This window comes from Macrotis lagotis, chromosome 5 (assembly GCF_037893015.1).
Source record: "Macrotis lagotis isolate mMagLag1 chromosome 5, bilby.v1.9.chrom.fasta, whole genome shotgun sequence".
Taxonomy (NCBI): domain Eukaryota; kingdom Metazoa; phylum Chordata; class Mammalia; order Peramelemorphia; family Peramelidae; genus Macrotis; species Macrotis lagotis.
Window position 1 is genome coordinate 263,001,583 of NC_133662.1, and position 13,588 is coordinate 263,015,170.

The 13,588-nt window shown below is 43.0% G+C and overlaps 1 protein-coding gene across 1 annotated transcript; it reads right to left on the bottom strand.

Annotated features, from left to right (window-relative positions):
• Nucleotides 1-9,449: 9,449 nt before the first annotated feature.
• Nucleotides 9,450-12,551, bottom strand: LOC141490200 (G-protein coupled receptor 35-like). The gene is made up of 2 exons (XM_074190435.1): nt 12,397-12,551; nt 9,450-10,868 (listed from the first exon to the last, which is right to left on the bottom strand). The coding sequence occupies exon 2, from the start codon at nt 10,854-10,856 to the stop codon at nt 9,936-9,938; it is 921 nt and encodes a 306-aa protein (XP_074046536.1). The 5' UTR covers nt 10,857-10,868; nt 12,397-12,551; the 3' UTR covers nt 9,450-9,935.
• Nucleotides 12,552-13,588: the final 1,037 nt, after the last annotated feature.

A 13,588-nucleotide genomic window follows, 5' to 3' on the forward strand; every position in this document is an offset into this window, starting at 1 on the left:
ATATCAAAGGAAGTGCTGTTTTCTAGTAGAGAAGTAGACTTCATCAAGCCAAAGGAAATGTGAGATGGGCAGTTTTAGACCCATCTCCTCTCTATCTGTTATATGGATTATTTGTGCCTGACCTGTGGTAGAGCCTTCTGAGCTCCTATTGATCTGATCAGCCATAGTTGGATGCTATAGTATGTTATACTAAATACATAGTGATGTTATTTTGGTGCTCAAGTATGGATGAACATCTACCCTTCCTGGATAAATAACCATGTCCACTTGGCCTGTATGCTATGAAATAAATCTTGAATTTGGATTAACCTGGTGTGATACTAGTGTTGGCTCAAACTATTTGAAATGCTCGGCTTGCACACAGTAGGAACTCTGGAAATTTTTATTGATTGATGGACCAAGACCAGGTACAGAGTGATAAATCTGGGTTGTTTCATGGTTATTCCCTTTTCTGTAATTATTCACCTACAGAATTATGGAAACATGTCCCTCTGCAATCCACATGTCTCCATCTGTCTTACCCACAAACACATGATTAGAGGTTGTGTCCACTCCTCAAGCACCATGTAAATGATCTCCTTCATCTCTCAAGATGGTAGCCAACATGACTTCTGAACATAAGTTCAAATCTCACCTTAGGTGATTACTAGCTATGTAATTACTAGGCAGGTCAGTTCCTTTACCCATGGATGAATGAATAAATAGGAAAAACCTTTATTAACTTCTTATCATGTTCTGACAAAGAAAGATAATGCCTCAAATTAAAGCATCTCTGAGGTACCACCTCACACCTCTCAGACTTGCCAATATGACCAGAAAGGACAATGATCAATGTTGGAAGGGATGTGGGAAATCTATGCTAATGCATTGTTGGTGGAGCTGTGAACTCATCCAACTTTTCTGGAGAGCAATTTGGAATTACTCCCAAAGCACAACAAAAATGTGCCTACCCTTTGATCCAGCAATACCACTACTGGGTCTATACCCTGAAGAGATGATGAAAAGGGGTAAAAACATCACTTGTACAAAAATATTCATAGCAGCCCTGTTTGTGGTGGCAAAGAATTGGAAATCAAGTAAATGTCCTTCAATTGGGAAATGGCTTTAAAAATTGTGGTATATGTATGTCATGGAACACTATTGTCCTATTAGAAACCAGGAGGGATGGGAATTCAGAGAAACTTGGAAGGATTTACATGTATTGATGCTGAGTGAGATGAGCAGAACCAGAAAAACACTGTACACCCTAACAGCAACATGGGGGTGATGTTCAACCTTGATGGAATTGCTCATTCCATCAGTGAACAGGGACAATTTGGGGCTGTCTGCAATGGAGAATACCATCTGAATCCAGAGAAAGAACTGTGGAGTTTGAACAAAGACCAAAGACTATTAGCTTTAATTTAAAAAAAAAAAACTGTTTTATCTTGCTATGTAATTTTACTGTCTTTTTTTTAGGTTTTTGCAAGGCAAATGGGATTAAGTGGCTTGCCCAAGGCCACACAGCTAGGTAATTATTAAGTGTCTGAGACAGGATTTGAACCAGGTATTCCTGACTTCAGGGCCAGTGCTTTATCCACTGTGCCACCTAGCCGCCCCTCAATTTTGCTATCTCTTACACTTTATTTTTTTCCTTAAGGATGTGATTTCTCTCTCATCACATTCAACTGAGTTTAATGTATACCATGGAAACAAAAGGACTAGCAGACTGCCTTCTTGTGGGGGTGGGGGGAGGGAATGGGGGAAATTATAAAACTCAAAAATAAATAAAATCTTTCTAAGATCAAAGAAACAAACAAACAGATAAATAAATGAATAAATAAATAAATGGATGAATGAATGAAGAGAACACCTGCCCTCAACTATCTTAAGATTCTAATGGGGGAAAACAATACATATGATGCCAATTAAATGAGGTAGTCTGAGTTCTTTGTAATGAGACAGTAAGCCACAGACACATTGAATTTCGAGGGAATGGAGTACTAGAGGGATGAAGTGGCCTTCTCTGCACTACTTCCAAGTTAGGATACAGACCCCTGGTTTCCACCTGCTGTCTTTTGATTATCACAATGGATCTGTTCTTTGATGCTATTTTTTTCCTGCTGTGTGGATAGAGAGTCACTTGACCAATGGACCTCTTGAATTTGGTGAACCATGGTGGACCGATATATCCCCCATCCTCAGTCCTTCCCCCCTTTGCTAGACAGGGCCTGGGATTGCGATGGGGACTTTACTCATTAGCACCAGCCATGCTAAGTTTCTAAGTCACTTACTAAGACTATATTTCCACAGCTCACTCACCATCGAGATCTCAGACAAACCTTGAGCTAGTCAGGGCAGCTCTTTATTGTCTTTTATTTTTTTAAATTTTATTTAAGACAATGGGTTAAATGACTCGTCAAGGTCACACAGCTAGGCAATTATTAAGTGTCTGAGGTCATACTTGAACTCAGGTCCTCCTGACTCTAGGGCCAGTGCTCTATCTACTGCATCACCTAGCTGCCCTAAGATAATCAGGGCAGGTATTTATTGTCAATGAAAGACAGCCAAGGGAAGTGACTAATCCAAGCTCAGCTGTTTAAGCAGAGTGTGCTAGTGGAGTAACCTACGGAAGTCACAAACTCTCAGCATAATGTGAAATAACAATTCAGTTGTTAAGGGAGAGGGATCGCCAGCAGATAGAGTTCAAAGCCAGGCTGTCTGATTACCATATGAGTAGATCCATCAAAGGCGAGGCAACTTGTGATAGGGAGTCACAGAGTGGGCAGTGAAGCCAAGAATATGTGGTTTCAAGTCCCTTCTGAGCATTCTGTTATATGCTGTAGCATATGGAATTTCCTCATCTGGGAGATTGCTGTAACAGGGATGAAACCATTAGTTTAGGTCCAAAGACGACAATGCACATGATGAGTTCCTGGGTCCATCATGAGATTGGTAGCTGGAAGGACTTTAGACATCTTCTACTCAATCCTCTGAGACTATAGATGAGGAAACTGTAGCCCACAGAGGACAGGGCTTGCCCCAGGTCATGTCCTGTAGCTAAGAATGGCAGGACAATGCTTGGACCCAGTGGCTTCTGACCCAGGGCTCTTTCCCCAAGGAATTTCCAAATAGGAATTCAGAAAAGGTTCGAGGTCACTGGGAATTGGTCCAGTGAATGGAGACTTCTTGCAGAAAAGGCTGGAGTTGGGTGGGATTTGGGCAAATTGCCATGAAGAAGAAGGGCATTATGGGCAAAGGGTAGAGTAAACTGGACAAGCTTTAGAGATGAGACTAATGAGGGGGAGGAAGAGGGGATCACTGATACTTCTATCACCCCTTGTAGTTGCAATTCCATAGTTGGTTCCTTTGATTCACAGATATTATTGTGCCCATTTAACAACCAAAGAAACCGAAGCTCAGAAAAATTAATCAAGATGAATGGGAGCATGGCTCATTGCTGATTCAATAAATAGACCTGTATAGTATAAGTGCTGTGTATATGGAGGAAAGCAGACATCAGGTTGGATGGGAATCAGATTGTGGTGGTCCTTGAATACCAGGAGAAGTAATTGGGAGTTTTTTTCCCTGTGGATGAAGGGAATCTCTTTCACCACTGTTCAGATCCAGTCATTTTCTATGCAGGGAGATGCTGGTGGTAACTGGGAGTCTGTCACAGCTGAAGCTTGTTCACAAAAACCAGGGGACTGGGATTAGGTATAGATAGTGTGATGAGGTATAGATACCTATCTTGAACTTGAAACATTGAGCTTTTAACTGTCCACATCATTATCATCCAGCATCCCCACCATCAATTTTTCCCATTGGACTTCTGTGACTGACTCTCCACCCACCAAGTACATTCTCCCCACTCCCCTTCAGCTAACTTCCTTTTGTGCTTTGTCTTTCCCTATTAGATTGTAAGCTCCTTGAGGATGGGGGCTGTCTTGTTCATTTTGTATTTCTATTTCATTATGTAGTACAGAGCTTAACAGGGACTTAATAAATGTTTATTGACTGACACCATCTTCTTCACCAACCTCATCAGTCACTGACCATTAATACCATGGAGAAATGATGGTGCCCTGACTGTGAATAAAGAATCGAGGAGGGGCATCTGGCTTTGAGCTTGGGAAGGGAAGTGGTGAGTCTGGTTTAAAATGTGACTTTGGGGCAGGACATCAGTGTGGGAAATGAAAGACTGACTGGAGTCCAGGAGAGACAAGACTACAAAATGCACCCAGAATTCTAGATTTGAAATAGAAGGAAGGACCTCAGATGTTCTCCTTGAAAAGGACCTTCAAGGTCATTGAATCTAAGGCCATCATTTGATTAATGAGGTGGCTGGCCCTCAGAGGGGTGATATGACTGGTCCAGAGTCATTTAACCCAAAGGTGAGATTTGAACCCAGTTCTTTCCCCAGGACTCTGTACTGTACAACACTGTATCTCATACTCATTCTACCAATCAACACACATTGATTACCATGGACCAAGCACTTTATTAAAGGCTGGGGACAGAGAGACAAAAATCAAAGGCTGCTTTTGGGGGAAGGGTTGGAGTAGGGCAGGTAAATGAATAGAGATTTCTGGGACTGAGACAAGGAAACTGTAGTAGAAAAGGCCTCATGATGTAATGGAATAGTATTGTTCCCTAAGAAATGATGAACAAGTGAATTTCAGAAAAATCTGAAAAGACTTCATGAACTGATGCTGAGTGAAGTGAGCAGAACCAGAAGACCGAACACACTGTATGAAGATCAACTGTGATAGACTTAGCTCTTCTCAGCAATGCTGTGATCAAAGGCAATTCCAAAAGATTTGTGATAGAAAATGCCATTCACATCTAGAGAAAGGTCCATAGAGTTCAAATGCAGATTGAAGCAGACTATTTTCAATTTTCTGGTTTTCCCGTTTTTTTCTTTTGTTCTTTTACAACATGACCGATGAGGAAATGTGTTGAACATGACTGTGTATGCATGTCCTATGTCATATTAATTGTCATCTTAGGGTGAGGGGAGGGAAGGTTAGGAGGGAGAAAATTTAACAAAAGTGAATGTTGAAAATTATCTTTTCATATAATTGGAAAAAATTAATTAATTAATTAAAAAAAAAACAAGAAAGGGGCAGCTAAGTGGCGCAGTGGATAGAGCACCAGGCCTGGAGTCAGGAGGACCTGAGTTCAAATCTAGCCTCGGACAATTAATCATTAAATCATTAAAATTAAAATTAATCATAAAATCATTAAAAAAAACAAGAAAAAGCTTCATAGTGCTCAAACTATGGAAATATTGTTGTTCATTCACTTCAAGTGTGTCTGATTCTCCATGAGTTTGAAGTTTTCCTGATAAAGCTCCTGGAGTGATTTGCCATTTCCTTCTCCAGTTTATTTTTTTAAGTTTTTGCAAGGCAATGGGGTTAAATGATTTGCCCAAGATCACACAGTTAATTAGTAAGTGTCTGAGGCTGGATTTGAACTCAGGTCCTCCTGACTCCAGGGTTGGTGCTCTATGCACTTCACCACCTAGTTAGCTATCCTGTACATTTTATTTTACATCTGAGAAAACTGAGGCAAACAGGATAAAGTGACTGATCCAGAATCACAAAACCACTAAGTTTCTGAGGTTAAATCCTAGCTCAGGTCCTTCTGACTTTAGACTTGAGTATTCTATCCATTGTGCCACCTAGCTGCCCAGGGATTAGGAAAGTGGACTTAGAGACTGACCTGTGCAAAACATGAAGGCAGGAGATGAAGGATCAAATATGAGGAAGAACCAGAAAGCCAGTGTGACTGTTTCCCAGTGAAAACCTGGGAAACAATTCATTTGCTCCAAAATATTTATTGCACTCTGGTACAACTATTTGCTATTTGTTGTAGCAATATACTTGAAACAAGAAGAGGCATCAGTTGTGTAATCAGTGGCTAAATTGTGGTATCTGAATGTAATGGAACATTGTTGAATTGTGATCTCATCTTCTTCTTCCTCTTCTCTTCCTCGTTGCCAGTTGCCTTACCAACCTGAGCAAAGCCTCTGCCCTCCCAGTTGGCACTGCCTGCCCCAACACCATTCCAGAAGTTCCTCCATGCCTCCTTCCACTCATGACTCTACAGCTATGTCTATCTCCTCCTCTTCTTCCTCCTTCTCTGCTTCCTCCATTTCCCTTTCTTCTTCCTTTCTCTGGTAGCCACCTTGGCCCTACCCAGGTTCTCTTCCTCTCTTCTTCCTGCTTTCCAGTCTGTGTTTGTGTGTGTGTGTGTGTGTGTGTGTGTGTGTGTGTGTGTGTGTATCTAGGAGACTGGAACCCTCTACCTTTCTGTCCACAACGCCCCTTCCTGCCTCTCAGAGCGTGTCCTCATAGACACAGTAAATATACAGAACTGGACTGGACCAAACTGTACCAAACCAAGCTGAATTGAATCACCCTGAGTTGCCCGTGGTAGGGATCAGGCAGCTAGAGAGGGAACAGGGAACCCTTTCTATCTTATGGGCCCTGTCAGTCCAAACCAGTCCCTCCCCGCCAAAAAACCCATGGCCTTCCTTGCCTCCAGGTTCTCCAGCTATAGCAGCTTCTTCTTCTTCTCCTTCTTCTTCTTCTGCTACTACTTCTCTACTACTACTACTACTGCTACTTCTTTTCTCCTCCTCCTCCTCCTCCTCCTCCTCCTCCTCCTCCTCCTCCTCCTCCTCCTCCTCCTCCTCCTCCTCCTCCTTCTGGCAAGGCAATGAGTTCACACTGCTAGGCAATTATTATTTAGATTGGATTTGAACTCAGGTCCTCCTGACTCCAGGGCTGGTGTTCTAGCCACTGTGCCACCTAGTTCCCCCTGCCAAGATAAAGCCTCTTCTTCCCCTTTCTCTGCCTCCCACAAAGCTTCTGTGGGGGTTTTTTTAAACATTGTTTTTAAACGAATTTAACACATTTTTCGAAATTTCGAGTTCTAAATTATCTTCTTCCTTTCAGCCCCTCCCCTCTCCACTGAGTAGACAAGGATTATGATGTCAATTAAGTCAGGCAGAACTTATTTCCATATTAGCTGCTTTGCAAAAAATAAGGAAACAACAGACTGAAAATTAAGGGACTTGTCCAGGTAGACTCATAGGATTCTGGATTTAGAGCTAGAAAGAACCTTGAAGGTGAATGAGTTCAACCTCCTCATTTACAAGTGGGGAAAGTGAGACCTGGAGAGATTTTGTGACTTGCCAAGAGTCATAGTCATAGCTTCTATCTTAAATGGAAGGGAGGAAATTAGAACTCGGGGCTCATCCAGCTCCAGAATGCAGAAGCCTAAAGGCAATACTGCTTCTCTTGAAACATTTTGCAGAATTGTCTCATTTTTCTGACTGTGAGGGAAGGATTTGAAGGGCTTTTATCCCCATTTTTCAAGTGAGCAATTGGAAACCCAGAGATGTCTTGACCAAGATGACCCACTAAGGCAGAGGCAATGACTTCAGGACTAGTTCTCTTCCTGTAATGTCATCAGAAGACAAAGAAGACAAGAACCAAAGGTCTCAGTAGCAGCAGCAGTTGCAGATTTCCTGCCCCACTTCTGCATCTTCAAAAGATAACGAAAATGGACAGGAAAGGGGCTGCTTCAGTTGCCCCTGGTTGTGGGCCCACAGTGAGTCATTTCTTGTCTCTGGAGGGAGGCTTCCTCATCTGTAAAAGAAGTGGGGGTGGGGGTGCTCCCTACTACATCAGCCTTCCCTCCAGTTCTGAAATTGTCTCATAATCTAAGTTCTTTCCTTATCCTGCCAGTCAATGTTCTAAGGATGCCTCTCTGCTCTACCCAACCTGGCTACATTCCGTATTTTAAGTCCGTCAATGAACAAAGAAGTCTTTTGTGTGAGAGGACTGAAGATGGGGGTAGGGAAGGAACAATGACAATGAGTGAAACACATTACCTCCTACAGTTCTATTATGGCTTCTCCAATTCTAGAGGTTTTATGTTCTAAGTTTCCTTGTCCTGGAGACCCTTCCCTGGAGGACTCTCCAGAGCCTTCTTCTAAGAACTTTCCCAGTTCTAACATTCTCTCCCTGGAGCATGAGTTGGTCAAAGCATGGTGACTGGTGCATTCCTAATTGCAATGACAAACTCCAGCCCACATTGATAAGAAACCAGGAAAGGTTTACTTCACTCATTTTGATGACTAATAATATGGACAGAACCAGCAAGGACCTAAAGAGGAAGCTAAAATCTAATTGGGGTTTCTCTCCTAAATCAGCAGAATCAGATGAGGAGAGGAAGTGTGTAGATTATGTTTGCTTATCAGGGCAAGAGGGTATCTGTTGCCAGGAAAGAAAAAAGGTATTGGCCCTTCAAAGTATGCAATTATCGTGTAAGGAAAAGGAGCAGACCACTTGACAAGCATCAAGGATGTGAGCCTAGGAGTCCGCTTTGGATTGGATCGAAAATTGCAATTGTAAGTCTTAGCATTTGAACTGTGGCTACCATGCATAAAGTAAAACTAGGGAGATCTTGAAAAGAGAGGATATTCCAGAAAGAATGCCTCAGATAGAATGGGGAGCAAAGAAGATGAGAGCTGAATGAAATGTAGAACCTCCTAATCTGAGTTAGGCGGGACCAGATGAGGACTATGGGGTTGATGTGCTTCATTCTCTATCCTGGCCCAGCTCCAAGCACATGGCTGGCGGGTAAAGATACTTGATGACTAATATGGAAATGCATTTAACATGATCGTGCATGGATAGATGATATCAGATTACTTGCTGTCTTGAAGGGAAGTGGGAAGGGAGGAGAGGAGAAAAATTCTAAATTCAAAATCTTACAAAAATGAACACTGAAAATTATCTTTGCACATAAATAGAAAAATAAAATAAAATAAATGTTTAAAATACTTGTTAATTGTTTAATTTAGAACAAAGCATACAACCTGCTAGGTGGGAATATTAGAACTAGAAGGACCTTATAACAAAGAATGTCAGGACCAGGAGAAATGAATGAATGAATGAGTGAGTAAATGAATGAATGAATGAATGAATGAATGAATGAATTTACCAGGCTTCTACTGTGTGCCAATCACCATGTTAATCAAGGAAGATATATTTGTAAAAAAAGTCTGGAAGAGTGACATAGAATGTTCAGCTTATAAGGTCTTCCCAGAAGAGATGATGGTACTGATTGAATTAGTAGTCCCACAATAAGAGTTGGGAAAGGACAGGGCCAGGACATGGGCATAATGATGCATAGGAAGATGTTGGACTGGAGTTGACTAGACATACTGAGCTCTCTCTGCTCATCAATATATAGAATGACTCCAGAGCCCTGGAGAGGACTGTGGCAATCACGCCAGGATAGGATGGTCAATGAAACGTGAACATAAGGTTCTCAGATTGTGGTAGGTGGGAGCTGCTCTCCCCCCCCCCACCCCGAGCATAAGGACAGACCCTGCAATTGGACCCTATTATTATAGAAGCAGTTCTACACTTGGGTCTATAATAATAGGGTCCTATTGCAGGGTCTTTCCTTATGCTCTTTCCCCCTTTTCTAAGACCAACCAGATTACAGCAAAGCTAAGAGCAGAGTCTTCACGTAGGCACCAATCCAACCTATCACCTACCACCAATCTATCAGTCCTTAGAGCCCCTTGTGATTGTTTTGCAGCAGAGTACACAAGATTTGGTTGAATTCTCATCCATGCAGCTTGAAAGGAGAGTTCCAGGTTCCCGAGTACTAGAATCCATCCTTCTAGACAGAGAATGGGGCATTTTGGGCAGCTCCAATCTTAGGGTTGACTTTTTAGCAATGTCAGTCAAACATTTGGGCTTTTCAAATTGATAGAGGGAAGAGGGGTCATACTGGGGTTTATTCTAAGATTTCTCAGAGGTAATAACTCTGGGGAAGCAAAACAAGCCCAGGAGAAATGATTTGGGGAGCTGACCCAAGATCCAACCTGATCTATGTCATCACTGAGCTTGGGGATGCTGGACCTCAGGTTACATTAGGGTTACACAAGTCTTCTTGTCTTGATGGGTCATAGGTGTGGGTTGTCTGCTCCTGAGGCAGAAGAAAGGAGTCACCTCCTGAAACTCCTTGGCCACAAAGTAGTAGCAGATGGCATCCAGGCAGCAGTTGCTGTGGGCAATAAAGGTGACTATTATGAAGACTCTTCTGGAATGGACCAGAGATCCCAGGAAGAAGTTCAATAAGATTGTAATGTGCAAGGGTAAGAAGCAAATGACAAACACAAGCAGGCTGGCCAAAACCATGGACACACTCTTGCGGATCTTTCTGGCCTCAGAGATCTCATTTTTCTGAACCTTTAATAGGCTACACACAATCTGGAATGTACAGAAGCTCAGAATCGCTAGTGGGAAAAAAAAGCCTACCAGTGAGAAGATTACCACTGAGATGTGGATCTCTGATATCTTCCAAAAGCAGAAGGCGCCGTCTTGGATCTGCCACAGGATACGAAAAGTCAACATGCTAATGATCACAACCCAAAGGAAGGCACAGATGATGGCTGCCCGGCCTGGGGTTCGAAGGACTTTGGCCTTCAGTGGGTACTTGACGGCTACATAGCGGTCCACACCAATTGCCATGGGGATGCTGATGCTCATGTATGCATTAACAAGATAGATGCCCTGGGGCACCTGGCAAGAGAGATCCTCCAGGCAACTGGAACGCGTGAAGTACATAACGATGGGGAAGAGCAGAATCAAGGAGCTGTCTGCTACGGCCAGGTTGACCATGTACACCTGTGTCTCTGTCCACTTCCTCATCCGACAGCAAAAGACCCACAGGGCCAGGATGTTGAGAATGAGTCCAAAGATGAAGAAGAGGCCATAAATACTCAAGTAGATGTACGCCTCTCCTGTGGAATTGAAGGCTGAATTGCAGTTGTTGGACACCTTCATTCATGCAGAAATCTACCCAATGAAAGAAGAGCTCCATCATTCATTGTAATAAAAATAATGATAGCAACCATCTTGTTCACCTGAGACCCAGAATAGCCCAATACTATTTCAGTCTGAACCCCATTGAAAGGCTACACTGAAAAAATCCTTCAAAGTTCTCTCTCCCTCTCCTTTCCATTGTCAGAAGTTAGGATTTTACATCGATGAGTAAGATATATGTAATGAATTTTAAAATAATTTAGTTTCTAGAAATCCTCTTCACTGACAGGCTCTGGACCTGGGAAAACAGCGAATAGAAATCATCCCTCAATAAGAAGGGTCCTGCCCTGAATGGTGTTGCCTTTGTTGAGTGAAGGGGATCAGACCCGTTCTGTTCTATACTGTGACCCCAACATTATATGACCGACCCAGATGTTTACACAAGGGTCCTATGTGATGGCCACAAGTGATGTTCTCATCGTATCATCCTGCATGGTGGCCTTCTCCTGGGAAGATCACACAAACCCCAAATCTGATTGTTCTATCATCCACCTGCCCACTTATGATTAGGTTTTTGTCTTTGCTTTGTTTTTCATTTTTGCAAGGCAATGGGGTTTAGTGACTTGCCCAAGGTCACACAGGCAATTATTAAGTGTCTGAGGTCATATTTGAACTCAGATCCTCTTGACTCCAGTGCTGGTGCTCTATCCACTGCACCATCTAGTCATCTGTCCACTTATGATTATGTATAAAATATCTGGCTCCACAACAGCAGGGTAGAGCTCCAAGGAAGGGAGGAATCCCATGATCTGCAAATTGATTCTTCACAAAGAAAGTAATTATTAAAACACTCTGTCTCTCTGTCTTTGACATACTTTGTCACTACCAAGTTAAAGTTGACTCGGTAAAAACTCCATTAGCGCTATGCACCTTATCACTGTATCGGGCTTCCCCTACATTTGTCTCCCTCCTTCCTTCTCCCTTGCCCTGGTCCCCAACTCCCCAGTTCAACTGGAAAATTTCACTGATGCCAGAAACATCTTAGACTGAGAAGCATGGACTCACCTCTCCAGGGTTAAACAGATACCAAGTGGCAGAGACATGATAAGAACCCAAGGCTTCTGCCTCCATATATACTGGAGACACTGGTTATTAGCTTCTAACTCTGAAGGTTTCTTTTAAATTCTTTTAAATTTTCTTCCATCCTAGAGCTATCTCCTCAGGTCCTCCTTCTCCCCAGAGTCTTGAGAGGAAAGGAGAGAGGATGGGCAGGTATACTGCCATTTAGCAAAAAAAGAGAGAGACTGCCTTCAGATCTCTCAAATCCCTTGGGGACAGAGAGCAGGGTGAGAGGGCTCTAGATCGATATTCTTCTGACCTTATGACATGGCTAGGGGTCCACAGGCCACGTCTTCTACCATCTCCACTCCTTCCACTCCAACCCCAACTAAAATGGGGAAAAGAAATGGGGGATTCTCTCTACCACCCTCCCCTTTGCCCACTCTCCCCTCTGGGGAATTTACACAATGCCCACATCACAAAAGAGCAGGTATTAACTCACCTGGAGTTTGACTGTGGGAATCCTGAGGGAGGGAGGTGACTGATCAGAGAGAACTTCTCCCAGGACAATGCCAGAGGACAGATGTTCTCCCCCAAGTAACTGGACCCTTCAGCAGTGGCTGGAGCCAGAGGAAAATGGGTGACCAACCTATTCACTAAAACCTGGCTTTTGACTCCTCCAAGGGGTTATGGGGGTGGTTTCCTCTATATTGACTGTTCTCTCATTGGTGGTTGAAAGCATGGTGGGGGGAGCTAGAAATTCCTCAAAGAGGCTTTTTCCACTCCTACTTCCTCCAGTGGTCAGGGTAATGACTTCTGATGACAGAAAGCCCCTTCTGGAAAGCAGAAAACCCCCTTGTACATGACTAAGTTTGTAAAGAGAAACCTTCAGGGAGGCTGAATGAAGGGAGGAGAGTCACCTGGTGAATTTGGTTTGTGGTCTTCAAGACTCGGTCACCCTACTGACAATATTAGACAGCCTCTGCTGCCTGTGGACAGATAGGCACATAACCCAGGGCCTGGAAGCAAGACCTTAGCCCAGCCCAGCCCAAGCCAATTCAATGCTCATTTATTATGAAACAAGTAAATTGTTTGCATTTATTCTATAGATCCTTCTATATGGACAATTTACTTCCCCCATTAGATTAGTTTCTCAAGGTGCATTTTTGTCCTTGTGTCTCCAGGGCTTGCCATACAGCAAGTGCCTAAGCAAGATGCTTTTTTTGTTTACTGATTGGAGTCACAGCTAGAGAGATGAACTGACTTACCCAGGGTTACATAGGTGGGATCAACAGAGTCAAGCTTCAGACTCAGGCCCTGTGACCTCACAGAATTAATGCTTTGGTGAGTGGGCAGACCATCCAAAACCATAGTGGAGGAGGAAGAAAGACTCCCAATTCCCTAAGAGACGTTCTCTCATGTTTCCTCTATCACTGACGCTCAAAAATATCATGTCAAAACGTTATAGAACCATAGATCTGAAGGGGATCTTATAGGACCTCTGGTCCAGTCACTTCATATTACAAGTAAGGACATAGAAAGCTCAGAAAAGTCACCCAAGGTAATAATATTTGTCCTTCACTTTTGAAGAAGACCACTATATCAGGGAGCAATGCCATGACAAGCATGTGAACTGGATTTGAATGAGGGAGGGGTTATGTTAAGTCCCCAGCCTCACTTTCTCCTCCAGAACC